The sequence below is a fragment of the Pelobates fuscus genome, chromosome 6, assembly GCF_036172605.1.
Source record: "Pelobates fuscus isolate aPelFus1 chromosome 6, aPelFus1.pri, whole genome shotgun sequence".
In the NCBI taxonomy this organism is placed as follows: Eukaryota; Metazoa; Chordata; class Amphibia; order Anura; family Pelobatidae; genus Pelobates; species Pelobates fuscus.
The window spans coordinates 60,315,826-60,343,435 of NC_086322.1; the positions used below are offsets into that span (position 1 = coordinate 60,315,826).

A 27,610-nucleotide genomic window follows, 5' to 3' on the forward strand; every position below is an offset into this window, starting at 1 on the left:
CATCAGCGGTCTTTGCAAAATATGCAGTAAAAAAAAACAGAAGGTGACACACACACTTAAAACACACGTTTTGACCATAAAAACCTGTTTGTTTATTTTATACATTTAAAGAAAATGGAGTGTGATGGAGAACAGCCCAAATGTCCAGACACCAGTCGAGGCTTGACGAATAGTGAAATAAGGAATGTTTTATTGTGCACAATTGCACATATTTATATATACATCTCCAATGGGAAGCATTAAAGGTAAACTATAGTGCCAGGAAAATTTTTTTTTTCCTGGCACTATAGCTTCCCCCTTGGTCAAGTCCTACCTATGGTGCAAAAGGGGTTAAAAACCTCTTCTGTCACTTACCTGGGTCCAGAACCGATGTTCCTCTGTGCTGGCTTGGGTCTGCCTTTTTTCCTCAGACGTCGGTGGGAGAGGCCAATAACTGCACTTGCATTAGGATTTCCCCATAGGGGTTTTGAATAATGCTGAATGTTCCATGCATAGCGTGACCAAAAGTCGCCTAACAGCCTGGAAGTCACTCTAGGGTTAATTGAAGATGGCTAAGGTGCCCGCCAGTGGAGTTGTGGATTCCCTGGCATGGCTCTGCTACCAGGTGGCTGGGACCGTGGGTGCTCTGCTGGGCTGTGCCTAGAGGATATAGGGAGGAGACAAGCAAAGGTGACTTGAGCTCTTTTTAGGGAGTGTTGGGGACTCCTGCACAAATTTTAGTTTCTCCATGTGGCCAGACCAGGATTCCGTCACACGGAGAATCACATGTTACAGGCATTTCTTCCAGTGTACATTCCAGAGAAGTGATAGGTCTCTCTTACTGTGTCAGTCATACCCCATACAAACGTTAATGGTAATGTAAAATAACTGTAAATGCCATGAAAAGAAACACACACCTTAAAACCAACTGTATAGAAATGATACTAGCAATAACCGTAATCTAGCAACTGTGCTTTAGATCTTGTTCATCTCCAGCGCCCATCCCAATGTCTCTTGCAAACCGTGATCTATACAATACATAGAACCATTATACAGTACAAACCAGTGTGTCATTGTGCAAAGTCTTCAACAAGCATATGCATAACGTAAAAATTAACAAACGTGTATTTTAATGAACATTGTCCATGCTTATTCTTCCTGTTTTAGTCACACCCCCAATTGCAAGAACACTGAGATTATATATTCTGTTTATTTTAACTTCATTCTTTTTCATTTCGATTTACATCCAGGACAGAAATCAGCAGCAGACTTGGAGGATTCCAGTTCCTTTCTTGTTTCATCAGCGCCGGGCACTTTGTGGAGCCATTCCGTATTTGCCGGGATGTCATCGTGGCTGAAAAGGACTCTCGTTAAGCGTGCAGCCTTTACAAGCCAAACACAGGTTTCTACTATGATAAAACTTTAGACTGTAACTTCTAGAAATGTTGTATATTTAACACTGTTTGTTCACAATACTGGAAAATGTGACCGATTGACAAGGAAGCAAACTTTTTGAATGAAAGAATGTTGATAGTGCTTTAGTGCTGGGGACAGAGTCATTTGTTTATTTTCCTGTCATTCATCCATGACTAGTGTGGCGAAACCAACTTCGCCACTGTGGGCTGGAGAAGCCTGGCTGCTAGCCTCCTGCCCTGCGACTACGGCCCATGGACATATTGCTCTATAAACACTATATTTGGGCATGTAATAATTTATATTGCTGCTACTGGCCCTTTAAAATCAGCGATGGACATATTGGGACTTTTGGGACTAATGTCCCTTTAAGACTTTGTAACATATCACAGTAATACTGTCTTAAATATTATGTAGGTATTTATGTGTTCAGTTAAACTGGGGATATGTAGAAATGTGTGTTTTATGTGTTAAATGTATCAGTAGGTAATTTTATGTCTTTTACTGTCTTTTTGCAACCATGTGGTTAATGGAGTCTGACTCTAGTCCTAGATAATTGAATTACTTCTCCAATTATCTCCAGGGCAGAAGGGAGGAAGCCGGGATGCATTGTGGGGGATGTTTTACTTCTGTTTGAGCCAGATTGTGCCATGCTGCAAGCCCAGGCCCAAAAGATACTTTTAGTAACTTTTAAACCCCTGGTCGGATTCATGCCATTTTTTAATATGTTGTTCCCCTGAATGGATTGATTGTGGATATGTATTTTTATGTGAATGTGATGTATGGTTTTAAAGTTATGGAAGTTGTGTAAAAGTATATTTTAAACTGTATGCATAATGGGATTATGTGTCACACTAAGGGGAGGGGATGTGTGGGAGGTAACATCTATGTCATTGGTTATTTTATGCCTCCCCCTGGGTGTGGCCTGTATGTGTGAGTTGGAAATAAAAGCCAGACTGGGTGTCCCAGTCTAGAGTTCCTGCTTAACCCTCAAAATGAAGTGTCGTCTCGTTCTTGGGGGGGATTGGATTGTAAGCTGACTGCCAAGAGTGTAAGCCGATTGTATGCTTTTCTTGTTCAGCTGTTCCAGTTCGGAGTGTTATTTCGTATCCAGATCGGGAGTGTGGTGTTCTGCAGTAGCTGTGCCTGTATCCAGAAAAGGGGATTATCGCCTAAACGGATTTTTCCCCTTTTATGCTGAAACGGTCCGTTACAATTGGTGGCAGCGGTGGGATCGTTCCTACAACCAGAGGGACAGCTACAGACAACACCATTCCTGGATTACAAAGTGAGGGCAACGCCAGTACCCGTACAGCGCCCCTATCTACAAGGAACCAACTGCAGCAGAGCAAGCATGGCACCCAGCTACACTCAAGAGGCGTATGACAGAGAGGTCACCAAGATACTGGCTTTATGCGGACCCAACCCCTCAGAATATAGAGTGCAGCGTGTGAAGCAAGCAGTGCGAGACTACTTGCCGTGGGAATCAGAGCGGGCCAGGGGGTTTGCAGACCTCCCTCCCCAGCGGCAATGTGTGGCCCAGGGAGCTGATGGTGTCGTCCATCCTCCCCAGCAGCCGTGTGTGTCCAAGGGAGCCGAAGGTGCAGTCCTTCCTCCCCAGCGGCAGGCTGAGTTACAGGGGGCAGAGGTTGTTGTTCCTGCCCCCCAGCAGCAAAGTGAGATGCCAAGAAGGCAGTGTGAAGTGAAGGGAGAGGAGAGCAGCGTCCTCCCTCCCCAGCGGCAATGTGTGCCCCAGGGAGCTGATGGTGTCGTCCATCCTCCCCAGCAGCCGTGTGTGTCCAAAGGAGCCGAAGGTGCAGTCCTTCCTCCCCAGCGGCAGGCTGAGTTACAGGGGGCAGAGGTTGTTGTTCCTGCCCCCCAGCAGCAAAGTGATATGCCAAGAAGGCAGTGTGAAGGGAAGGGAGAGGAGAGCAGCGTCCTCCCTCCCCAGCGGCAATGTGTGCCCCAGGGAGCTGATGGTGTCGTCCATCCTCCCCAGCAGCCGTGTGTGTCCAAGGGAGCCGAAGGTGCAGTCCTTCCTCCCCAGCGGCAGGCTGAGTTACAGGGGGCAGAGGTTGTTGTTCCTGCCCCCCAGCAGCAGAGTGAGATGCCAAGACGGCCGTGTGAAGCGAAGGGAGAGGAGAGCAGCGTCCTCCCTCCCCAGCGGCAGTGTGTGCCCCAGGGAGCTGATGGTGTCGTCCATCCTCCCCAGCGGCAGTGTGTCCTGCAGGGAGCAGAGACAGTCAGTCTCGCACCCCAGCAGCCGGACAAGAGAATGAAAGGGGAGACAGCTGGTCCCCCTTTCCACCAGCAGAGAGAGTGGCAGGGAGAGGAGCCTGCTAACCCCCCTCCCCAGCGGCAGTTTACCGTCCAGAGAGAGGAGCTTGTTACACCCTCTCTCCAGCGGCAGCCTAACCCACCAAGGGGAGATGTTAAGCCCCACATCTGTGCAGATGGGATCGTAGTCTCTGCACTTACAGCACAAGGGATAGGGACGGTCGGTCCTGTCCCCCAGCCACAGAGCGATATATCTAAAGGGGAGACAGTCGGTCTCCAGCAGCCAGGCTCCCACCAGACTACTCCCGTGGTAGTGCTGGCAACAGGACAGAGTACCGCTGGTCTCTGCCCCCTCAGCAACCCACCAAGGCAGCCTATCAGTCTCTCACCCAGCCGTGGGGAGGCGCCTGAACTTGGACAAAATTCTCCCTCACCCAGGTGTGGTAACTGTTTATTATGGGTGGGCTGCTCTACTACTTCTGTTCTGTGGGTGGGTTGCTGGACTAACCAGGGCACTGACCGGCAGGAGGTCAGATACCCTGTTAGTCTAATTGGTAAAGGGGAGAATTGTGGCGAAACCAACTTCGCCACTGTGGGCTGGAGAAGCCTGGCTGCTAGCCTCCTGCCCTGCGACTACGGCCCATGGACATATTGCTCTATAAACACTATATTTGGGCATGTAATAATTTATATTGCTGCTACTGGCCCTTTAAAATCAGCGATGGACATATTGGGACTTTTGGGACTAATGTCCCTTTAAGACTTTGTAACATATCACAGTAATACTGTCTTAAATATTATGTAGGTATTTATGTGTTCAGTTAAACTGGGGATATGTAGAAATGTGTGTTTTATGTGTTAAATGTATCAGTAGGTAATTTTATGTCTTTTACTGTCTTTTTGCAACCATGTGGTTAATGGAGTCTGACTCTAGTCCTAGATAATTGAATTACTTCTCCAATTATCTCCAGGGCAGAAGGGAGGAAGCCGGGATGCATTGTGGGGGATGTTTTACTTCTGTTTGAGCCAGATTGTGCCATGCTGCAAGCCCAGGCCCAAAAGATACTTTTAGTAACTTTTAAACCCCTGGTCGGATTCATGCCATTTTTTAATATGTTGTTCCCCTGAATGGATTGATTGTGGATATGTATTTTTATGTGAATGTGATGTATGGTTTTAAAGTTATGGAAGTTGTGTAAAAGTATATTTTAAACTGTATGCATAATGGGATTATGTGTCACACTAAGGGGAGGGGATGTGTGGGAGGTAACATCTATGTCATTGGTTATTTTATGCCTCCCCCTGGGTGTGGCCTGTATGTGTGAGTTGGAAATAAAAGCCAGACTGGGTGTCCCAGTCTAGAGTTCCTGCTTAACCCTCAAAATGAAGTGTCGTCTCGTTCTTGGGGGGGATTGGATTGTAAGCTGACTGCCAAGAGTGTAAGCCGATTGTATGCTTTTCTTGTTCAGCTGTTCCAGTTCGGAGTGTTATTTCGTATCCAGATCGGGAGTGTGGTGTTCTGCAGTAGCTGTGCCTGTATCCAGAAAAGGGGATTATCGCCTAAACGGATTTTTCCCCTTTTATGCTGAAACGGTCCGTTACAACTAGTATTGTTCATTGAGGGAATTTTGTGGTTCTGCCAAAAGAATAAAAATAATGAAATGTAAAATTTAGCTATTTTGGAGATATGGCAATATATACATTGCAGGGCTAAACCCAGTGGCGGTCAGGGAGACAGCGCTAGATGTTGTTTCCTGAGGCTGCGTTCTTTGGCATTCAACACCCTAAAGCTTTGGATTCAATGCTCACAATGCTTCTCTATGAGAAATTGGGAGTAATGGAAGTGGAAAAAGGATAAGTAAAAGCTTATTTACTAAAAGTTTTAAAAAGTACAGGGGATCACAAAGATTTTACAAATTGATTTACATTAAAAAAAAAAATTTTTTTTTAATCTATAGTTTCCCTTTAAATTTTATTATTGGACCTTGGACAAAAAAGTCTAAGAATTTCTCTAAACACTTTTAAACATACCCAAGCATACTCACAGAATCCCTGTTCTCCATGTTCAACAAAATCGGCAGTGATAATGTAGAAGTCCTAATTCTTCATTATCATTGTGGCTGAGGTGGGCATTTTATTAGTACTGTAGTGGTTGCATGGCTAGAGTGCCTCTATAAGGGTGTGTCGTTTCTTCTCACAATCTATCTCTTTTGCCCTTTTAACCTGTGTGCGCTATACTTACCTTACCTTACCCTCTGTCCCTTCGGTGGCCACTGGAAGAACAGATAATATATTTGTGCTGTGTCCTTACTCTGTCTGTAGCTTCTATCTCCACTCTTGATTTTGTGCATTATATTGTACTGCACTACACTATAGCAACCCAAATTATGTTATCCCATCTGTCCATCCTGTGACAACCCTTCCCCTGTGTGCTTCATCTTTGTTCTATGATCTATACATAACATAACCCTGAGTAATCCATTCTTGTCCCATTTGTGTGACCACATTTCCTCTTGCTGTCTAGTTGTTCCTCACTCTATCCCTTTTGGATTGACATTGGCTTCTCCCTTATGCACTACACTTGCACGCCTGTTCATGTAGGGACTGCATTCTGTAGCTTAATCTACTTATATTGTAGTGGGGGAAAAAAAGTTATGGGACATACAGCCTTCTCTGTCATCCACCAAGAGGCAACTTTGTACCTACACCTATACATTGCCTTCTATTACCATATTATTCTATTAATTCTTCTTTCATTAACCACACACAAAAAAGGGTCGATAGTTGAAGGTAATACATAGAAGTCTCTCTTAATACTGTTCTTTGACATTATCAACATGACTTGTATGGATATAAACTAACATAGTTTTATCATAATTTAGCTCAACTGCATTTGGTGTCTTCAAGGAATCCTTGCCTCGGGCGATTTTTCCATTAGTGTTAATAGCTTCAATATTTTCAACAACTTTTTATGTACAATATATCTTTTTTTTCCTTTTCCATAATCATTCTCTAGATGTTTTCTATTCTCAGTAGGGCACCTGTTCAAAGATCTGTCTACAATTATATTTTACTTTTATCCGTAAGAAAATAATGTGTTTGTTGTCAAAGCAAATTATTTGTGTTCTTGTATGTGAAAATCAATATCTAATCTTCTGCGGCTCCCCTTCATGGGTTGTTGAGCAGAACTACCGTTAAATGCTGATATTTACATCAAGAGATGTGATCTTGTTGCTGTCTCTATGTAGTCGTTCGTTTGATGTTTAATAGTTGCACAGCTTTAATTGTATATATTTTTTTCTTTGCATTGTGAATTTCATAAAATTCATTATTTCTGCATAGTTGTGGGTTAACCAATCAACAAGTCACCTCTCCAGTTTTTATAAACCAATGAGCCTTGGGTAATCCCATTACAATATGGCTTACTTGTTGATAAGACAATACTGTTGTGGATATTTGGAGATAGAGCTTCTAAAATAATTCGTCTGGCTTATATTTCTAGACTATATGGGTGTACCTGTGGCCTGTCCATTAATGATTAATTCCCCCAAAATAGAATAAAACATTAAAACAATAAAAATGTAATTGTACTGATTAAAACATTATTATTTTTCCTTTCTTACACTCCATCTCCACTATCATTTCATATACATTTCTCTCATAACATCTGCTATCTCCATAAAGAACCATATTTTATTTTCATCGCATACCTCAAGTGGTGTAATGCTACATCTAAAATTGTATGTTTCAATTGATCCCATTGATGCTGTACTTCATGCATCTATCTCGCTGTCTGATAATGTGTAAGAAGAAAAATAGCCCTTCTAAAATCTAAAATGCTTTTCAGATGGCTTCTAATCACACTTCTAAATGCTCATCTAGTAATTTTGTTCCTTGGCTACAAAGACGTAAGCGATCGTTTAAAAAGTACCCTATGATGACAAGATAAATCCTCTCCTCCATATATATAGTTGAGTGTTGCATTTCCTGATGTGACCCATCATACCTTTATTTTCCGTGTACATTGAGGACCATTCAGAAAATATGATTTTTGTCTACATCACTAATCAACCACCAGATAGAATGTAGAGTCTCATATAAGTTCTGCGTTGATACTGTTTTCCTTTATTCTTACCTTGAATCACTGTTCTAAAGTTTCTCATTCACAACTGCAATAGAAAATGTCAGGTGCCAACTGCCAAGCCAAAGAAGCTGTAATGAAACGTTTGTAAACCTAATTTGTTGAAGGTATCACATTTGGAGAATTCTTCAATCTGACGTGCTCGCTCTCCTAGGACGCACGTGTTTTCAAATGTGCTTACATTTTGCATTGTATGTCTTTACTCTTAGATAAAAATAATGCAGATATGTTTCAATACTTCAGGATTGCAGATTAACTTAAATACTGATCATACAAAGCATCTAAGCCACAAACTGGATGTTGCTTTTATAATCCGTTATTGCTTGGTACCATTATCCATAGGTTATGAGAAAGCATGGTGTCTACCTTTCAGTAGAGGTAGAGGTTCTAATGTGTGTTCTGAGACTTGATAACCAACACCAAGATGCATATTCGATCTTTAAACATACTCCAAATTGTCCCTGCTGATTTTGTTTTTAGCACAGAGCAAGATTCAGCTGTCCCATTCCACTCTCTGTTACTCAATGACTTCTGTCTTGCCCAAAAACACATGAATTCTAACGTTATGGGGCCATAGCTACAGATTAAAACCACAGACTATATCAATAGGACACGGATCATTGCCCTGTTGTGGTTCATTCTGTAATCCTGCGACTCGGCTATTGGGTTTTGCTTCCCTGATTTCTGACTTCCTTGACTCTGCTTGTCTCTAATTGTTCTATATCTAACAACGTCCAAACCCGGCCATTCTTAGGACCAGTATACGTTGTCATATCTATATTCATATACACACTGCGCTAGACACGGTGACAGTGTTAAGCTATACTGTGAGCAGCCCCCTTTTTACGTCTGTAATTTGTGGAACCTTTAGCCTTGCATTAATATTCATCCCCTTTGGACATTTCCAAATTTTATAATATTAAATTCAGAAAAAATATGGATTTTGCATTGTGGATTTAATTAATGCAAAATACAAATGTGTTGTGTCTTAAACGATAGACACTATTAATTCCAGGTAACACTGCAACATTTGAAACCTTCCAAGGGGGTTGAATACTTATTATGTAAGTCTCTGTATGTGTTGCGGAGTCAGAGAAAGAAGCAAAATACATGCAGACTTTCAAGATTTCTATACGGGTTCAGTTAAATTGACAAAACTACCAACCTATCTTCATATAAGGCAGTATGATAATGGCATAAATACGCAAGCATAATGAATGTAACCATATTTAATTTACAAAATAGAAAGAAAAATCCATGAGTACAATAATAATTTAAAATGTGTACTAGGCTTGGTATGATAAAGACCCAATTCATAAAGTGATTTGAAAAATTCCTTAAAGGAACACTTTAGGATCAGGAATACAAACCTGCATTCCTGACCCTATAGTCTTAAAACCCACCCCCCCCAATCTGCCTCCTTGGTTTAGATCAAAGAAAATCGTTGCGGTATCCATTAAACCTGCTTAACTTATCACAGTGAGTGCCTGAAACTTGTTTTATGGGGTAAGGGGAAATCTATGGGGAAAGTTCAGCACCTCCATCCAGAGCATGGAGATGCTGAATGTCAGTGATGCATGTATACAGGAAGCACCTCTAGTCTCCGTCTGAGTGACTGTCACTTGAGGTGTCCCTAGGGAGCAATGTAAGCTCTGCCTTTACTCTGTTTAGAGCAAGAAGCCTGCAGGGACTGACTATACTCACCAGAACAACTACATTAAGTTGTCAAATTCAAATTAAAGCCTTGCATTACCACCAGTCTTGGCTTATAGTGACTTTTATCATCTTTGTTCTATGATCTATACATAACATAACCCATTCTTGTCCCATTTGTGTGACCACATTTCCTCTTGGTGTCTAGTTGTTCCTCACTCTATCCCTTTTGGATTGAAATGGGCTTCTCCCTTATGCACTACACTTGCACGCCTGTTCGTGTAGGGGCTGCACCGGCTACACCGAACTTTGTGATGTGTTCGGCAAAGAAGCAGCCAAAGACCCAGATCCGATTTTGGAAATGGAAAAAATGATTTCTTTATAAGAACATCTTTCTGTGTCTGTGATTCATACTCTTTATTAAAACGGTTAATTGGTTTTATATTAAGAATTAAAATGTTGTATCGAGGGAAACAGCGGAGAGCTTTGCATTGGACATCCCTGGTGGATAGCATACCTGCTTTTTACGTCTTAAGGATTAAAATATATCGCCCATATGTATGTACGCTAAGCTGTGACTCTGCTGATCCCGCAGAGATGTCAAAGGTTATAAATGAGTAAAGTTCTTTTTATATACAGGATTGCAGCTTTGATCTTATTGACTTTAATTTCTCATATTTCTGTCTCTGCAAGCCGTTACGGAAAATGTGTTAAATCTTTTTTTTTTTTCTTAACCTTTCCTCTATAATGGGCAAATGAATATTTATTTTTAACTGCGATTTTATCTCCTACAGCGCCAAGATGTCTCACGTCTTGTGAATGGAGTCATTTTTCAGAAATGTGCCTCTGTAAGTATGTTTTATTTAAGTTGTTTCTTTGCCCATATATTAAAACACTGTAAAGTCACAACTGTTTATTTTAAAATCCACGGTTGCAAATTATGTTTTGTTTGAGGTTTCTCAGACATACAACAGTGCAATAAAATAAGTGGCACAAAATACTTACAGACAGAACAAAGTAAGGACAAAATGATTTCTTTCACCCCGTGCGCATGCGGCTATCATTGTCTGGCTGGTAGAGTGATGGCTTAAAGAAAGGAGTTTCTACATGGTAGAATTTTGCTGCACAGACTGCTTGTCTGCTTTAGAGAGTGAGGGTATACCATACAACTGTTTTTAGATCAATATTTATTTTAGCTTTTATATAAATATTAACTTTATTGTTTGTTTATTTTGCAGTCTGTACCAAGTAGGGATATGAAATAAAATGTATGATCTATGCATTTCGGTAGTTGAATTGCTAACAAATGTTCAGTTTACATTTTATTTCTAAATACAGAGATACAAAAGGTGCACATAGGTAAATCCAGGGGTCAAGTCCTGGGGAAAAAAGTGTGGGAACTCACCCAAGAGTCCGACCCCCCCTCCCCCCCATAAAAAAAAATTCCACTCCTATGCATATAGTGCAGTGCAGGGTGTGTATAATGAATGTAGTGTGTATAATAAATTTAGTGTGTTTGTAGTGAGTGAAGAGTTTGTATAATGAATGCAGTGTGTTTGTAGTGAGTGCAGAGTGTGTATAATGAATGTAGTCTATTTGTAGTGAGTGCAGTGTGCATAATGAATGTAGTATGTTTGTAGTGAGTGCAGAGTGTGTATAATAAATGTAGTGTGTTTGTAGTGAGTGCAGAGTGTGCATAATGAATGTAGTATGTTTGCAGTGAGTGCAGAGTGTGTATAATAAATGTAGTGTGTTTGTAGTGAGTGCAGAATGTGTATAATGAATGTAGTGTGTGTAGTGAGTGCAACGTGTGTATAGTGAATGTAGTGTGTGTAGTGAGTGCAAAGTGTGTATAGTGAATGTAGTGTGTTTGTAGTGAGTGCAGAGTGTGTATAGTGAATGTAATGTGTTTGTAGTGCGTGCAAAGCGTGTATAATGAATGTAGTGTGTTTGTAGTGAGTGCAGTGTGTATAATGAATGTAGTGTGTGTAGTGAGTGCAGTGTGTATAATGAATGTAGTGAGTACAGTGTGTGTATAATGAATGCAGTGTGTGCTGGATGAAGTGTGTGTGCTGGATGATGTATGTGTGTGTTGGATGATGTGTGCTGGATGGTGTGTGTATGTGTGTTGGATGATTGTGTGTGTGTGCTGGATGATGTGTGTGTGCTGGATGGTGTGTGTGCTGGATTATGTGTGTGCTGGATTATGTGTGTGCTGGATTATGTGTGTGCTGGATTATGTGTGTGCTGGATTATGTGTGTGCTGGATTATGTGTGTGTTGGATTATGTGTGTGTTGGATTATGTGTGTGTGTGTTGGATGATGTGTGTGTGTGTGTTGGATGATGTGTGTGTGTGTGCTGGATGATGTGTGTGTGTGTGTGTGTGTGTGTGCTGGATGATGTGTGTGTGTGTGTGTGTGTGCTGGATGATGTGTGTGTGTGTGTGTGTGTGTGCTGGATGATGTGTGTGTGTGTGTGCTGGATGATGTGTGTGTGTGCTGGATGATCTGTGTGTGTGTGTGTGTGTGTGTTGGATGATCTCTGTGTGTGTGTGTGCTGGATGATCTGTGTGTGTGCTGGATGATCTGTGTGTGTGTGTGCTGGATGATCTGTGTGTGTGTGTGTGCTGGATGATCTCTGTGTGTGTGTGTGCTGGATGATCTCTGTGTGTGTGTGTGTGCTGGATGATCTGTGTGTGTGTGTGTGTGTACTGGATGATCTCTCTGTGTGTGTGTGTGTGTGTGCTGGATGATCTGTGTGTGTGTGTGTGCTGGATGATCTGTGTGTGTGTGTGTGTGTGTGTGCTGGATGATCTGTGTGTGTGTGTGCTGGATGATCTGTGTGTGTGTGTGTGCTGGATGATCTGTGTGTGTGTGTGCGCTGGATGATCTGTGTGTGTGTGTGCGCTGGATGATCTGTGTGTGTGTGTGCGCTGGATGATCTGTGTGTGTGTGTGCGCTGGATGATCTGTGTGTGTGTGTGTGCTGGATGATCTCTGTGTGTGTGTGTGTGCTGGATGATCTGTGTGTGTATGTGTGCGCGCTGGATGATCTGTGTGTGTGTGTGCGCTGGATGATCTGTGTGTGTGTGTGCGCTGGATGATCTGTGTGTGTGTGTGTGCTGGATGATCTGTGTGTGTGTGTGTGCTGGATGATCTCTGTGTGTGTGTGTGTGCTGGATGATCTCTGTGTGTGTGTGTGCGCTGGATGATCTGTGTGTGTGTGTGCGCTGGATGATCTGTGTGTGTGTGTGTGTGTGTGCTGGATGATCTGTGTGTGTGTGCTGGATGATCTGTGTGTGTGTGTGTGCTGGATGATCTGTGTGTGTGTGTGTGCTGGATGATCTCTGTGTGTGTGTGTGTGCTGGATGATCTGTGTGTGTGTGTGTGCTGGATGATCTGTGTGTGTGTGTGTGTGTGCTGGATGATCTGTGTGTGTGTGTGTGTGTGTGTGCTGGATGATCTGTCTGTGTGTGTGTGTGTGCTGGATGATCTGTGTGTGTGTGTGCTGGATGATGGGGGGAGCATTTTTTTTAAAACTTTGTGTCTATATTTGTTTATTTAATTCCCCCCTCCCTGCTTCTTACCTTGTCAGGGAGGGGGGAGATCGCCTGGTGGTCCGGTGGAGGGAAGCAGCCGCTGCACACAGGGGCCATCACACGCTGTGTTCCCTCTCCAGCTCTAACTCTCGCGAGACTCGCCTGTGCGGAGCGTTGCCATGGTAACCCGTGGCAACGCTCTAACAACGGCGGGTCTCGCGAGAGTTAGAGATGGAGAGGGAACACAGCGTGTGATGGCCCCTGTGTGCAGGTAGCAGGGCTCGAGTCCTGCAGGATCACTAGCGGGAACGGCGTTCCTGCTTTGGAAAAAGTGCAGGAACGCCGTTCCCATGCGTTCCTGCAGGACTCGAGCCCTGGGTAAATCTTTTAAAAGGACTCTATAGAGTGTGTGTGTCTGTAAGTGTGTGTGTGTGGCTGTCTATCACATTCACAGACAACACAAACATTACATCATACATGCATGACAGGGGGAGGGGGGGGTGCTGTGAAGATTTTTCGCACAGGGCGCCTAAAGGCCTAAGGCCGGCCCTGGCTCCTACTTTAACAGCCTAATGTCTGCTCTTATAAGATTAACCCACTTACTTGGGGGGAAAATTCCATCTGGGGCTCTCTGCAGTACAAGACTAAATAGGGCCCTGGGATGAGGCACCTGTGACATGGAGGGGTGCAAAACTAAGGAGCTGACTAGACTGAACATGCATAAATGGGGTGCCGCTGGTGGCCAATTTTTACAATACACAAGATCCAGTGCACTCACCTATCCACTAAACAGCAACTTCAATGTTGACAGATTTTATTAGTTAAAAAAAAAAAAATCTAATCTAGGCAAAAATAATGGATGTTTAGTTACATTATATGATCATACATTGTGTATATATATATATATATATATATATATATATATATATACATAATATAAACACACACACACAAACACAAACGTAATATAATCAATTATATATGCATACATAATACACATTTGGAAATTACACACGTATATAAATGTAACAAGGGTCTTACATTTGTCAAAGGGTTGTTCACTAAATTTCGAATTTTAGGAAGTGAAAATCTAAATAACGCAATTTAGACCAAAATAGCAGATTTAAAAAATCCAATTTAGCCATAGTGACAGCTTGACTAGTGTAGCCTAATTTTTGGAATTCATTCACAAAAACTATTTGTTCAATGGATAACCCTGCCCTTCTCTCAGTCTTTCATTCCCTGGTATCAAACTATATCCAACACAGAGTGCACTCATAGGAATGAGGACTAACCAAAATAAAATTAATTTAAATCAGACATGCAGCAGCAATCAGTCAATGTTTCATTCCCATTACTGGACTATTCAAGTTCTGGGGATGAAACGTTGGGTAAATAATTTTTAATTTGTGTTTTTCCACCTGTATATCTGTCATAGTTGGCACAATTAATGTTGGGTCTGGTGTAAAAGATTTCCAGGGCTGCTTTTTATTCCCAGTCCAGCCCTGCAGGGGGGATATGATAGAAACATTTAAATGCATGAAGGGAATCAACACAGTAAAGGAGGAGACTATATTTAAAAGAAGAAAAACTACCATAACAAGAGGACATAGTCTTAAATTAGAGGGACAAAGTTTAAAAATAATATCAGGAAGTATTACTTTACTGAGAGGGTAGTGGATGCATGGAATAGCCTTCCAGCTAAAGTGGTAGAGGTTAACACAGTAAAGGAGTTTAAGCATGCGTGGGATAGGCACAAGGCAATCCAAGGGAGGGCTGGCAGCCTCAGGCCTGGGAGGGCAAATCCAGTCAAGTGGCACATTGCACCACCGAATCAGCTCACCATCCATGCCCACCTTTAGCTGGTTTTATAACGGATATTGATGTTATGCTAATCAGTAGCTCTTTGTCATACCAACTCCTTCGTGGCTCCGACCTTTAATGTTGTCAGAGCGCAGGCTGAGAAGCTCTGAGCCTGTGCTCTGACTCACTAACTGAGCACCGGAACCAAGAGGGAGAGGATATGATCTGACTGCACCTACTGCTGGTGCGCACCAGTGGAACACTAGGGAATCGTTTAAATTGAATATGCTCCTCTGTTGTCATGGTGCCCTGCGTGACCGCACATCTTGCACAGCCCAAAGGCTGGTCCTGCTGACAGACACACTGGCACTAACTCTCAATAAAACACACACACAAACATTGACAGAGACACACACACACACACACTGACAGGCAGATACACACATTCACTGACAGACAACCACTTACTTGACAGACACATTGCAGTGATTGAGGGGTGCAGGTAGCAAATGTTTTTTTTAATACTACTATACAGAAAACAGGGCTGGCCTATACTACAGAAAACAGGGCCGCCTCTCCATTGGCCGGCACGGGAGATCAAATGATCTCCACTGTCGGCTGGGCATGCTGGGCAGCACGATGGGGCCCCCATGCCTGTGCGGCCCCGGGCAACTGCCCAGCGTGCACATGCGGAAAGACTGCCCTGACAGACACACACACACTCACTTCCAGACACACACACACACTCACTTCCAGACACACACACACACACTCACTTCCAGACACACACACACACACTCACTTCCAGACACACACACACACTCACTTCCAGACACACACACACTCACTTCCAGACACACACACACTCACTTCCAGACACACACACACACTTACTGACAGACACACTCACTCTCTGACACACACACACTTACTGACACACACACACACACACACTCTCTGACAGACACACACACTGACAGATACACACACACTTACTTTCAAACACACACACTCACACATTAATTTTATTGCTTGTTGCTCCTACCTTTAGGAGTCCTCTGGGTCCTCTCCCCGGGGTCCAGTGACTTTCATAATCTTCCTGCTCCTCTCTGCTCCCTTGCACTGTTTAGTGATGCAGGGCCGGAATGACATCATAGTCTGGCTCCTGGCATCACCAGAGTGGGTGCCCGAGGGAGCAGGAAGATCATCAGCACAGTCAGTGCTTCCTCGCCGCCACCTGCCTTCCTCCTCACCCGGGCGGTATATTGCTGCAGAGTAGGCACCTGCCATCTGGGACAAGCAGGTGCCTACTCTGCCTTGCTACTGGGGCACCCTAGCTGGGCTCCCTGTGACAGGCCATCAGCCTGCTCGGCGCGGCGCCCCCCACCTCCTGGCGCCTGGGTGCGGTGCACCTTGTGCACCTGCCCAGGATCGGCCTTGCAGCAGCCGTTTTTCAAATGATTTAGGGCAGCCTGTGGGGCAATTGCCTCTCTGCCCCCTGGCCCAGCACGCCCATGAGGCATTCCTAGCTATAAGATAAGGCCAGGGACTAATGCAAGTATTTCGAAAATTGTGCAGACTAGATGGGCCGAATGGTTCTTATCTGCCGTCACATTCTATGTTTCTGTCAGTCTTAATGGTTTCGTTAACTCAGTAGAGCTAAAGTCAAGAGGCAGCAATTGCCGAGAGCACCTGCCCTGTATAGACTTCACATTGCGCTGCATTGGGAAGTCTGTGATTGGACAGCCACAGAAAGTCTGGGCGGGGTTAGAAGGGGAGAGCTTGCAGAGGCAGCAGACAAAAGAACTCCAAGCTTTTGCAAGCTATTATTATAGGTACTACAAATGAAAACAAATGCTTAATTAAATGCATGAAAGTTTTTACTGTGAGTATATCTATTAAACAATGTTTTTTATTTTTATTTGGGCACAGTGTACCTTTAAACTAAAGCAAATGTGTTTTAGAAATAATTCTGTATATGTAAGTAAAACAATTTGGTAATATTCTCAATTACATCTTCAGTTTCAGTTACATAAATAGCTATCATCACAATCCCTAAAGTGAAGACAGCCTCCCTATTTGGCCTTTGGAAATGTTGGGATGAATGTGAGAATATTGGCCTTAGCAATATGCAGGTCCAGGGTGAACATTTTAGTGACCGTTTTGTCACACAAGAGATTCGGGGCACTTTTGAAAATTGAATGTGCAAACGGTGATTCGATTCACAATGTCTTCAAGGTTATGCTTTCAAAAACAAATCTAGGAACTGTCATCACTTTTCAATATTATACAAGGTTCACTGGCAGACAGATCAACAAAATTCAAAGCTGAGAAATGACCTTTTATAACATCACAAAATCACTTGCAGAATGTTTGAATAGTAACCTTTTAGCAACAGTAGAATGTAAGAAAAAGTAATAAAACGTATCCTGGAAGTGTTCTATACAGCTGCTGTGTTTCAATAATGTTTCCCTGAAAATTGTTTAGACCTAGCAGTTACTTACTGTTTGACCTAAGAGCACATAGTTAAGCCATTTAAAGCATTTACATATGTGCTTCATATTATTTATATTTTTTCTGTTATATGTAAATTTGTCAGCAACCCATTTGATCATTTTAGTAACGTAAGGAGTATTCTATTTTTAACCCCCCCCCCCAAATATTATTATTGAAAATAATTTGTACCATATATCATGTGTGAGCCGGGCACATCCTTTTTATACAATGTAAGGTTCCTGCTGTCTCACATACAAATAAAGTGGAAGATGTACTTCATAAATCATGCCAATATACTCTTCAGTATAGTTTACTGAGCTCAGTGATCTTTCAAACTGAGAGATGTCTTTAACACACATCGGGGTAATATCAAGTGAACTTGAGTCTGTAGGGGATATGATGAATTGAGGATGGAATACAGGAAGAATTGGGATAGGATAAGTTGGTAAAAGTGTAACTGGGTTGCAGGCCAGTGAGCAAATGGGATGAGGATGGGAATTATTATATTACATTTATTTAGCTTGCCAGTGTCATGATCAACCTCTTCCCACCAGCTTCTTACTTCCCAGGACACGAATGATGGGGATATGCTAAATACACATGAATATGTGTTTCTCTTTATGCATGTATGTACAAATATGTAGCTGTTTTTTTGTTTGTTTTTTCTTCATGATAATCTGCCTATATACCAAACATAGTGTAAACTGTGACAAAAATGAAAATAGATTTGAATTAAGAGGGAAAAATTCCCACTCACACTTTGGAGAGCTAATAGTGTATAGCTCAATTTGATCGCCTGTGGGGTCCGTGGAGGCGACCCTATCCCTTCTTTTTGCTGGATATTGTTGTCTTTAAAACTCTGAAACGTTAAAACATATATATGGTGCAGTACCGTATGGTTCCAAATATGTGTGAAAAAGAACAGATTTGTACTCACAGACACAGAGCCATCCACATCGACTCTGATCACGGGTATATGTGGTTAAGGACCACACACCTTCTTTAAGAGCAGGAACAATGCCACCAGTGTTTATAAAAGTATAAGTATATTTATTACATAAAACTATTTATAACAATAAAAAACTATATATAGCAATATAAAAACACTGTATAGGCATAAAAAAGTCCAAATAAATAAAGACCGGTATTCTCCAAGTTCCAGGACGCGTTTCGCTTCAACAGCTTCTTCAACTGGATAAAAAAGTCTCTATTTCTTCTTTGGGACCTGTTCCTGCTTTTATACGTCTTTAAGAGTCCAATCCTTGATTAAGAGTCCGTGATTTCGCGGGCTATCTCCATGGGAACGGTGACGCCCTGCGATTCACGTCTCATTTTCGTGTATTTCCGGGTTTCCGCATCACTTCCGGTCACGTGTCTCTCGGCCGTTACGTCATGCGTTCCACCTTGCGGTTCACTCGGCCGATACCCGGAAGTGTGTGGTATCATTCCACAATGATGGGAGATAGATGTAGGGATAAGAAAAACACATACATTCATAATGGCAAAAATTCAAATGAGGGGAAAGGTTGATTTTTTCTTAAATCTTATACTGAAAAAAGGGGGATAAATATATTTGATTTCTATCTTTCTAAAAGAATGGGGCCATAAATATATTCCAAAGAGACCAATAGTTTTATATAAAAACATTAAGCTAAATTTGCAGAAGATCCATTGTAGCAACAGGGGAAATGAATAATATACATGTATAGATAACCAGGACCATAAAGTGCATAAATTTTTTCATAGTGAAAAATTTCATTCACTATGAAAAAATTTATGCACTTTATGGTCCTGGTTATCTATACATGTATATTATTCATTTCCCCTGTTGCTACAATGGATCTTCTGCAAATTTAGCTTAATGTTTTTATATAAAACTATTGGTCTCTTTGGAATATATTTATGGCCCCATTCTTTTAGAAAGATAGAAATCAAATATATTTATCCCCCTTTTTTCAGTATAAGATTTAAGAAAAAATCAACCTTTCCCCTCATTTGAATTTTTGCCATTATGAATGTATGTGTTTTTCTTATCCCTACATCTATCTCCCATCATTGTGGAATGATACCACACACTTCCGGGTATCGGCCGAGTGAACCGCAAGGTGGAACGCATGACGTAACGGCCGAGAGACACGTGACCGGAAGTGATGCGGAAACCCGGAAATACACGAAAACGAGACGTGAATCGCAGGGCGTCACCGTTCCCATGGAGATAGCCCGCGAAATCACGGACTCTTAATCAAGGATTGGACTCTTAAAGACGTATAAAAGCAGGAACAGGTCCCAAAGAAGAAATAGAGACTTTTTTATCCAGTTGAAGAAGCTGTTGAAGCGAAACGCGTCCTGGAACTTGGAGAATACCGGTCTTTATTTATTTGGACTTTTTTATGCCTATACAGTGTTTTTATATTGCTATATATAGTTTTTTATTGTTATAAATAGTTTTATGTAATAAATATACTTATACTTTTATAAACACTGGTGGCATTGTTCCTGCTCTTAAAGAAGGTGTGTGGTCCTTAACCACATATACCCGTGATCAGAGCCGATGTGGATGGCTCTGTGTCTGTGAGTACAAATCTGTTCTTTTTCACACATATTTGGAACCATACGGTACTGCACCATATATATGTTTTAACGTTTCAGAGTTTTAAAGACAACAATATCCAGCAAAAAGAAGGGATAGGGTCGCCTCCACGGACCCCACAGGCGATCAAATTGAGCTATACACTATTAGCTCTCCAAAGTGTGAGTGGGAATTTTTCCCTCTTAATTCAAATCTATTTTCATTTTTGTCACAGTTTACACTATGTTTGGTATATTCTGTTTTTTTTTTAAGGTACTGATTACCAACTTAGGACACCTTTGTATATACCTAAAAGGTACTGTTTATGCATATATTCACATGTCAAAGTTTATTCACCAATTGTAAATAGGAAAAACACTATTGTTATAATTTAATATCTTATAGCGCTTCACCAGTACACTACCACTGAACCCACTCTTAAAGATAAGAACTTGGTGTTTAAGCTGCTCATCCGCTATTCACTTTTTGCAAATTAGCGCTAGTACTACCCTGTTTTGTTTGCATAATCTGCCTATATGTTTATTTTTTGTATTCTTAATTATTGTATAGATTCATATGTACATTGTGCATATGTATATATATACACTGTGTGCAGAATTATTAGGCAAATGAGTATTTTGACCACATCATCCTCTTTATGCATGTTGTCTTAGTCCAAGCTGTATAGGCTCGAAAGCCTACTATCAATTAAGCATATTAGGTGATGTGCATCTCTGTAATGAGAAGGGGTGTGGTCTAATGACATCAACACCCTATATCAGGTGTGCATAATTATTAGGCAACTTCCTTTCCTTTGGCAAAATGGGTCAAAAGAAGGACTTGACAGGCTCAGAAAAGTCAAAAATAGTGAGATATCTTGCAGAGGGATGCAGCACTCTTAAAATTGCAAAGCTTCTGAAGCGTGATCATCGAACAATCAAGCGTTTCATTCAAAATAGTCAACAGGGCCGCAAGAAGCGTGTGGAGAAACCAAAGCGCAAAATAACTGCCCATGAACTGAGAAAAGTCAAGCGTGCAGCTGCCAAGATGCCACTTGCCACCAGTTTGGCCATATTTCAGAGCTGCAACATCACTGGAGTGCCCAAAAGCACAAGGTGTGCAATACTCAGAGACATGGCAAAGGTAAGAAAGGCTGAAAGACGAGCACCACTGAACAAGACACACAAGCTGAAACGTCAAGACTGGGCCAAGAAATATCTCAAGACTGATTTTTCTAAGATTTTATGGACTGATGAAATGAGAGTGAGTCTTGATGGGCCAGATGGATGGATTGGTAAAGGGCAGAGAGCTCCAGTCCGACTCAGACGCCAGCAAGGTGGAGGTGGAGTACTGGTTTGGGCTGGTATCATCAAAGATGAGCTTGTGGGGCCTTTTCGGGTTGAGGATGGAGTCAAGCTCAACTCCCGGTTTCTGGAAGACACCTTCTTCAAGCAGTGGTACAGGAAGAAGTCTGCATCCTTCAAGAAAAACATGATTTTCATGCAGGACAATGCTCCATCACACGCGTCCAAGTACTCCACAGCGTGGCTGGCAAGAAAGGGTATAAAAGAAGAAAATCTAATGACATGGCCTCCTTGTTCATCTGATCTGAACCCCATTGAGAACCTGTGGTCCATCATCAAATGTGAGATTTACAAGGAGGGAAAACAGTACACCTCTCTGAACAGTGTCTGGGAGGCTGTGGTTGCTGCTGCACGCAATGTTGATGGTGAACAGATCAAAACACTGACAGAATCCATGGATGGCAGGCTTTTGAGTGTCCTTGCAAAGAAAGGTGGCTATATTGGTCACTGATTTGTTTTTGTTATGTTTTTGAATGTAAGAAATGTATATTTGTGAATGTTGAGATGTTATATTGGTTTCACTGGTAAAAATAAATAATTGAAATGGGTATATATTTGTTTTTTGTTAAGTTGCCTAATAATTATGCACAGTAATAGTCACCTGCACACACAGATATCCCCCTAAAATAGCTATAACTAAAAACAAACTAAAAACTACTTCCAAAAATATTCAGCTTTGATATTAATGAGTGTTTTGGGTTCATTGAGAACATGGTTGTTGTTCAATAATAAAATTAATCCTCAAAAATACAACTTGCCTAATAATTCTGCACTCCCTGTATATATATATATGTGTGTGTGTATATTATATAACCAAGAGGCTGCACTCACCGGAACATGCATATATTATAGGGTGCTGCTGGTGCCAATTCATATAACTTACAAGATCCAGTGCACTCGCTCATCCACCAAACAGCAACCTCAAGTCTCACAGAATTACAGTAAAGTATGAAATAATTTAACTTAACCAATCATGGCTGCCGAAATGCCCTGCCATGGCACTATGATATTGTGGTTTTAAGGTCAGGAGAGGAAATAGACACACTGGATATAATAGCAATGCTAAAGTTAGAATAACAGTTCAATGTACAACTACAAAAACACAATTTTAACAATTTCCACAACCGAATAATTCTTTGTTTCCTCAGGTAAATAGCCTGGAAGACCCTCAAACTGCCAACATCAGCCTGGTCACAAACCTTACAGATGTGTCATCTTCTGCAGCGAACCTTTCTAATCTCGTCCTCCAAGATAACATTGCGGATGTCATTGTTCAGGATGTCAGCTATAATATCAGCAGCTCTGTTGATGGAATTCAGACATATCAGAAAGAATTTCTAAAAGGTGACAAATTATACGTGGGGCTGCCTGAAGAATTGAGCGCTCCTAGAATTCAGAACACGGCTGTTATTGTTAAGCCAGGGCTGTAGCCACCGGGAGTGAGGATTTGGAGCTGTGATTTGAACAATGCTATATATTTCCATACAAGTCAAAACAGAATGTTTCATGAATACTTTTATCTGTGTCAGTAAATGCAAAGCACAGACAATTTAGAGAACACTACAAGCACATAGGCATGCTATATGTTTAATCACCGTGTCTTGTTCTCAACTGGGGCTATTTTCATAGCAGTGATTACCATTAGCAACATCACAGTATAAGCTGTCATTTACTGTGTAAGTTAACCACAAAAGAACATTTCATTGTACATAGAGGTATCATATATCTCAAAGTAATGAAAATCGGCATTTGTGGTGGCCTGGGTTATTTGGAGAAATATGTGCAAAAATGTCAACTCCAGATCATTATTTTTTATGTGTTTCTAATGCATCTTTCTATGAATTTTTATATTGGACCTGAATTACTGCACTCACGAAGAAATATTAGATTGAAATAAACACTTTATATTCCATTATGTGTATTATGTGTAAGTAGCTGCTATTATCAAACCCTAATAAGATGTTTCAATTAATGACCCAGTCCTTACTTCTGCACCTAAAGATGTACATTGCACTCACTCCCAAGTCATTGAATTTATAAAATACTTAAGTATTTTAATGGCATTAAAAAAAAAACAAAAAAACGAACAGATGACTTTACTCAACAGCGTGATAAAATGGGAATCCTACGAACTAAATGCAGATAATTTTTTATTTTTTTTTGTATGTGGACTCTTCCCACAACATTTTAATAATCTCAGCTTGGTAACTCTAAACACAAAACGTATCACTGGCAGCTGACGTCATCACAGGTCATCTTTTTCTCCAAAAACTAAAATGGCTCTTACAGGAGACGTTGTTAGCTAAGTTTGTGGCAAAATAAGACATTTTATCTGCCATTCATTCCATAGCGTGCTCTGTTACACAAATTTTAGAAAACACTAAATACCACTGCCTGGTGGTTTTATTTTATTTATAATTCAAGTACATGGAGATCGGAGCTCCAAAACAGTGAAATTATGTTTTTCAATAGAGTTTAATTAGCAGAAAAATGCTTATGCTGTCAGTCTCTCAAATTGTTTCTGAATCTTTTTGTATTGCAGCTGGAGACTATTTTCTTATAAAATACACTTTATCTCTGAACATGACTACTGTCAAGGATGGAATGGAACTTTTATTACCCGCTCAGCTAGCCTACCAAAATTCTTCCCAGGTAGAGCTTTCTAATTGTTTACTTATTTTTCTTACTCGTGAGTTAATGTTACCATTATCTTCCTACGCAATCTAAAATTTATCTTGCTGCAAGACTCCAACCTAAATCCCAGAAGGGTAGCTAAGTATAATTTCAAGTTGTTAATACAGTAGCAGTGTTTAACTTGTGTTTGACCTGTTTAATTAACTATATTGTAGATCTATTAGTTGTTTTTCTTTCTCTCTTTGCAGATCACAGCAACGTTTCGTGATGTGGCTAATTTTACAATTACAGCACAGCAGAACCTCAAAGTAAGCCACAGTTTATCATTAAAACATAATGGGTGCGCAGTACATTGTGGTAAAGTACAATGCTGATTAAAGTTGGCACACCCCAAGCACCATAACCACTCAATCTTAAGGAAGTTGCTATGGTGCTAGTATGCCCTAGGTGTAATTTTGCCGTAATGGGTTAAACTATTTATGAATGGTTTAATCCATATGTGCATTTAAATAACTGGAGGTGTTTATTACCACTCCAATGGCCATTAAAGTGTAAGCTCAGCTGCCACATCAAGACAAAACCTCTTAGGTGAGTCATACACTAACAATTCACCTTGCTTCCTTCAGCTGGTCTATTTTTCTAAATCGCTAACACACTTTTTAACCCTTAATAGAGAACACATGGGGTGGGCAGCAGCACTGAACATGGCCACCATTTCATAACCACCAGCATCCACTTACTAGATCTCTTCCTTAAAACCCTTCACAGAGGAATGAGAGTAGAGGTATGAACACTCAGTGAGTCCTTCCAAACTACTAGGGAACCATTTAAACTCCCATTCTGTGTTTTCCTCTATCTCCCACACTCCATTCATTGAGTGTTGAGGCACTTCTCTGCTCATGACTAGTTCTTAGGAGATGCAAGGGACTACTAATGGTTTATTTTGTCCATCTAACCCTACACTTTACCTCTAAATATCCTCATTCTATAATTATAAAGTGCTGTGGAATATGTTAAGGCTATATAAATACCAATAATAATAATTTATCAAAGTAGCGACGCTCCAATACTCCAAGTGAGTATCTCCGCTGAAGTCCTCTCAGGTTGGAAGAAATCCTGCTGTAAAGATTATAGCCCATCTCCACAAGCACTAGACAACAATTAGTCAAGGGGAGAAAAACAACCTTTATTAAAACAGAACATCTATTTATACCCCCAACAGCCTCATTTACGTACAATAGGGTCACAGTGGAACCCAATGGCAGTATGGACTTTATACAGAACCAATCATACTGTATAACTCAAGCCAACCAATAACAGGATGAACCTGGGATAGCTACTGTAACGGAGCTCCCTGTACCCTGGCTGGGTACCATCACCGACAGATACTCCTAGTGCTTCTCAAGGACCATGAGCACCGCACCGGACACCATAGCCACCGCAGACTCCACGAACCGCCGTAGCTTAGTTGGGGTCTCACGGTCTCCTTCCCACCCTGGTCCAACCTCTGGACCCAGGACCTTGTGGGAAGGACCTTTCCTCCAGGAGAGTATAGCTGTATAGCTGAAGAGAGCTCTTACAAGAGCTAGCAGTGATATAGCAGTTATAGCTGTTCCCTACAACACGAGACAAGGCTGCGAGTTGAGGGTAAGAAGGTCTGGTTTATTGAGCACAAAGGCATTTCTTTTATACACATTTTCAGGCCAGAGGCACAGCCCCTGGACCTGATGGAACACAGGGACAAAAGGGACACAAACCAATAGGAACAATAATTAACTCAGTAACACTCCCACATACAGTAAGCAAGCCCTCCCCTCTGCCTGTGATATAATTAAGCTAGCTAATGGAATAACTTAATTATCCATAGGCAGAAAATATCAATTCTTACCCAAGGTTCAGAAACGCCCCAAAACTCAAACATATCCCTGTAAATTATACATCCCTGGATAGCCCTGATCTGGGTAAACAACATATCCAAACATTTCCCAGATCAGAGCAGGAGTTCAAAAGTTCCATGGAAGTCTCTTTTGACAGACCACATGCATGATTTCATGCCCAAAACAGTTCCAGAGAATTTGGCTGTGCGGCCGGTCTATTTTCAATAGACTGGGGCCATTCATGCAAATAGCCAAAGTTAAAGTGGCGTTCCAATTGTTGAACGTTCGACTCCCGTCGAAGTTCTGGAGAAGGTAAAGTTCAATGGTGTTCGTGCTGTCACATGTCCGATTTGAGTTCCATGAACTCGATGACCAAACACAGTTGAACGCGCTAGACTGAATTGAAAGAGCCGCCGCCACGTGTTTGTATGTCGAATGGCGGCCACTTTGACTGCTTTGGCTGTATCCGAAGTGCCACTTCAAAAGTGCAGATCCTTTCCAATAGAATTTAAAGGGGCAGAAACAGTGTTTTAGAATCCAAAATGCCCAAATAGTGTTTTTAAAGGGCAATCTATCCCAGGGGCCATAGTCACAGGGCAAGAGGCTGGCAAGCAGGCCTCTCCAAAACCCAATGGTGAAGTGCTATTCGTGACAGCTACCAATCGCACTACAAACCAGTGTGAATGGAGCCCCATAATTACCAGGAAGGGTGAGGACAGACAATAACAGGCAGTCCCTCCAGACCGGGAGCAACACCGGTCGCCGACGAGGGAACGGCGGCGATCGGGTAAGTAATATATTTGGAGTTAAAAAAGCGGCAGGACAGTCAGTTTGAACTGGTCTGGAAGTGTCCCTGGAACAATCGGACAATGCCCTACTGGTAGAACAATAAGACCAGAAAAGGCAGGGAGGGCACATACAACCTGGACAATCAATACATGAAAGGACCAAGTCATATGGGGAAACATGTAGGCATTGGGTCTCTGGGCCATTGGAACATGCAGGCTCCGCCACAATCCGAGGCCTGAAAAACCTGAATTTTGGATGGAATACTGCCTTGTGCCAGTTAAATTATTCGTGGTTTAGATGCTGGAGGAACAACATATTTCTTTAAATAAATAAAGCCTTGAGCAGATTGTCTTGCTACACATCTGTAAAAAAGAAGCTTTGAAATTTAGGTTCAGGTCAGCCATTTTTGCTTGGGATTCCTTTACAATTCTAAACTGTGAATAATTGCTTGACATCTCGTAGCTAATAGAATGATATGCATTTTAAGTGCCTTTCTCTCTGTGTGTGTGTATATATATATATATATATATATATATCTATATATATATATAGATATATATATATATATATATATATATTGTATGTTTTCTTCCCTATTAAACATTGCAAAACTATACATTAAATTTAGCAAACTTCCCGTGTAGAGGTTATAAAAAAAAAACTAAAATGATGTTCACTGTTAGTTATAATTTATTTATGAAGCATTTTGATCTAGAACATGCTTGTTTAGCCAAGCATATACCCCTAGTGTGCTTCTATGGGAATAAAAGAACCGGTTTATTTAAAAAGGCCAGTGGAAGGAGTATGGTTAAAAACGAGCTCACAAAAAAAATCTCTCAGGATTGGATAGAAGCAAGCAAAGGCCTATATGTGGATAATGGGGACTATAATTGACAGCTAATAATGTACGTATTAGCTACCCCTTGTAACAAACCAAATAATTAATACCTAGCAGTAAAATCGTTGTTTAGGGGGGAAAACATTTCGGCCACATTAAAGTATTTGGTGTCTCAAGGGTCTCTCTAAGAGTTGACATGATTACTCATACAACAAAACAAAACCACAAGAAACATGCTA

At 41.4% G+C, this 27,610-nt stretch overlaps 1 protein-coding gene across 1 annotated transcript in view; it reads left to right on the plus strand.

Moving 5' to 3' along the window:
- Positions 1-1,222: 1,222 nt before the first annotated feature.
- The window catches only part of EVC2 (EvC ciliary complex subunit 2), a 96,415-nt gene continuing 70,027 nt past the window's right edge, over positions 1,223-27,610 (plus strand). Inside the window, exons 1-5 of the mRNA XM_063457771.1 lie at positions 1,223-1,381; positions 10,258-10,311; positions 22,382-22,577; positions 23,776-23,885; positions 24,116-24,175. Of these exons, the coding sequence (XP_063313841.1) occupies positions 1,322-1,381; positions 10,258-10,311; positions 22,382-22,577; positions 23,776-23,885; positions 24,116-24,175 (480 nt within the window). The 5' untranslated portion in view covers positions 1,223-1,321. The remainder of the gene's footprint in view (positions 1,382-10,257; positions 10,312-22,381; positions 22,578-23,775; positions 23,886-24,115; positions 24,176-27,610) is intronic.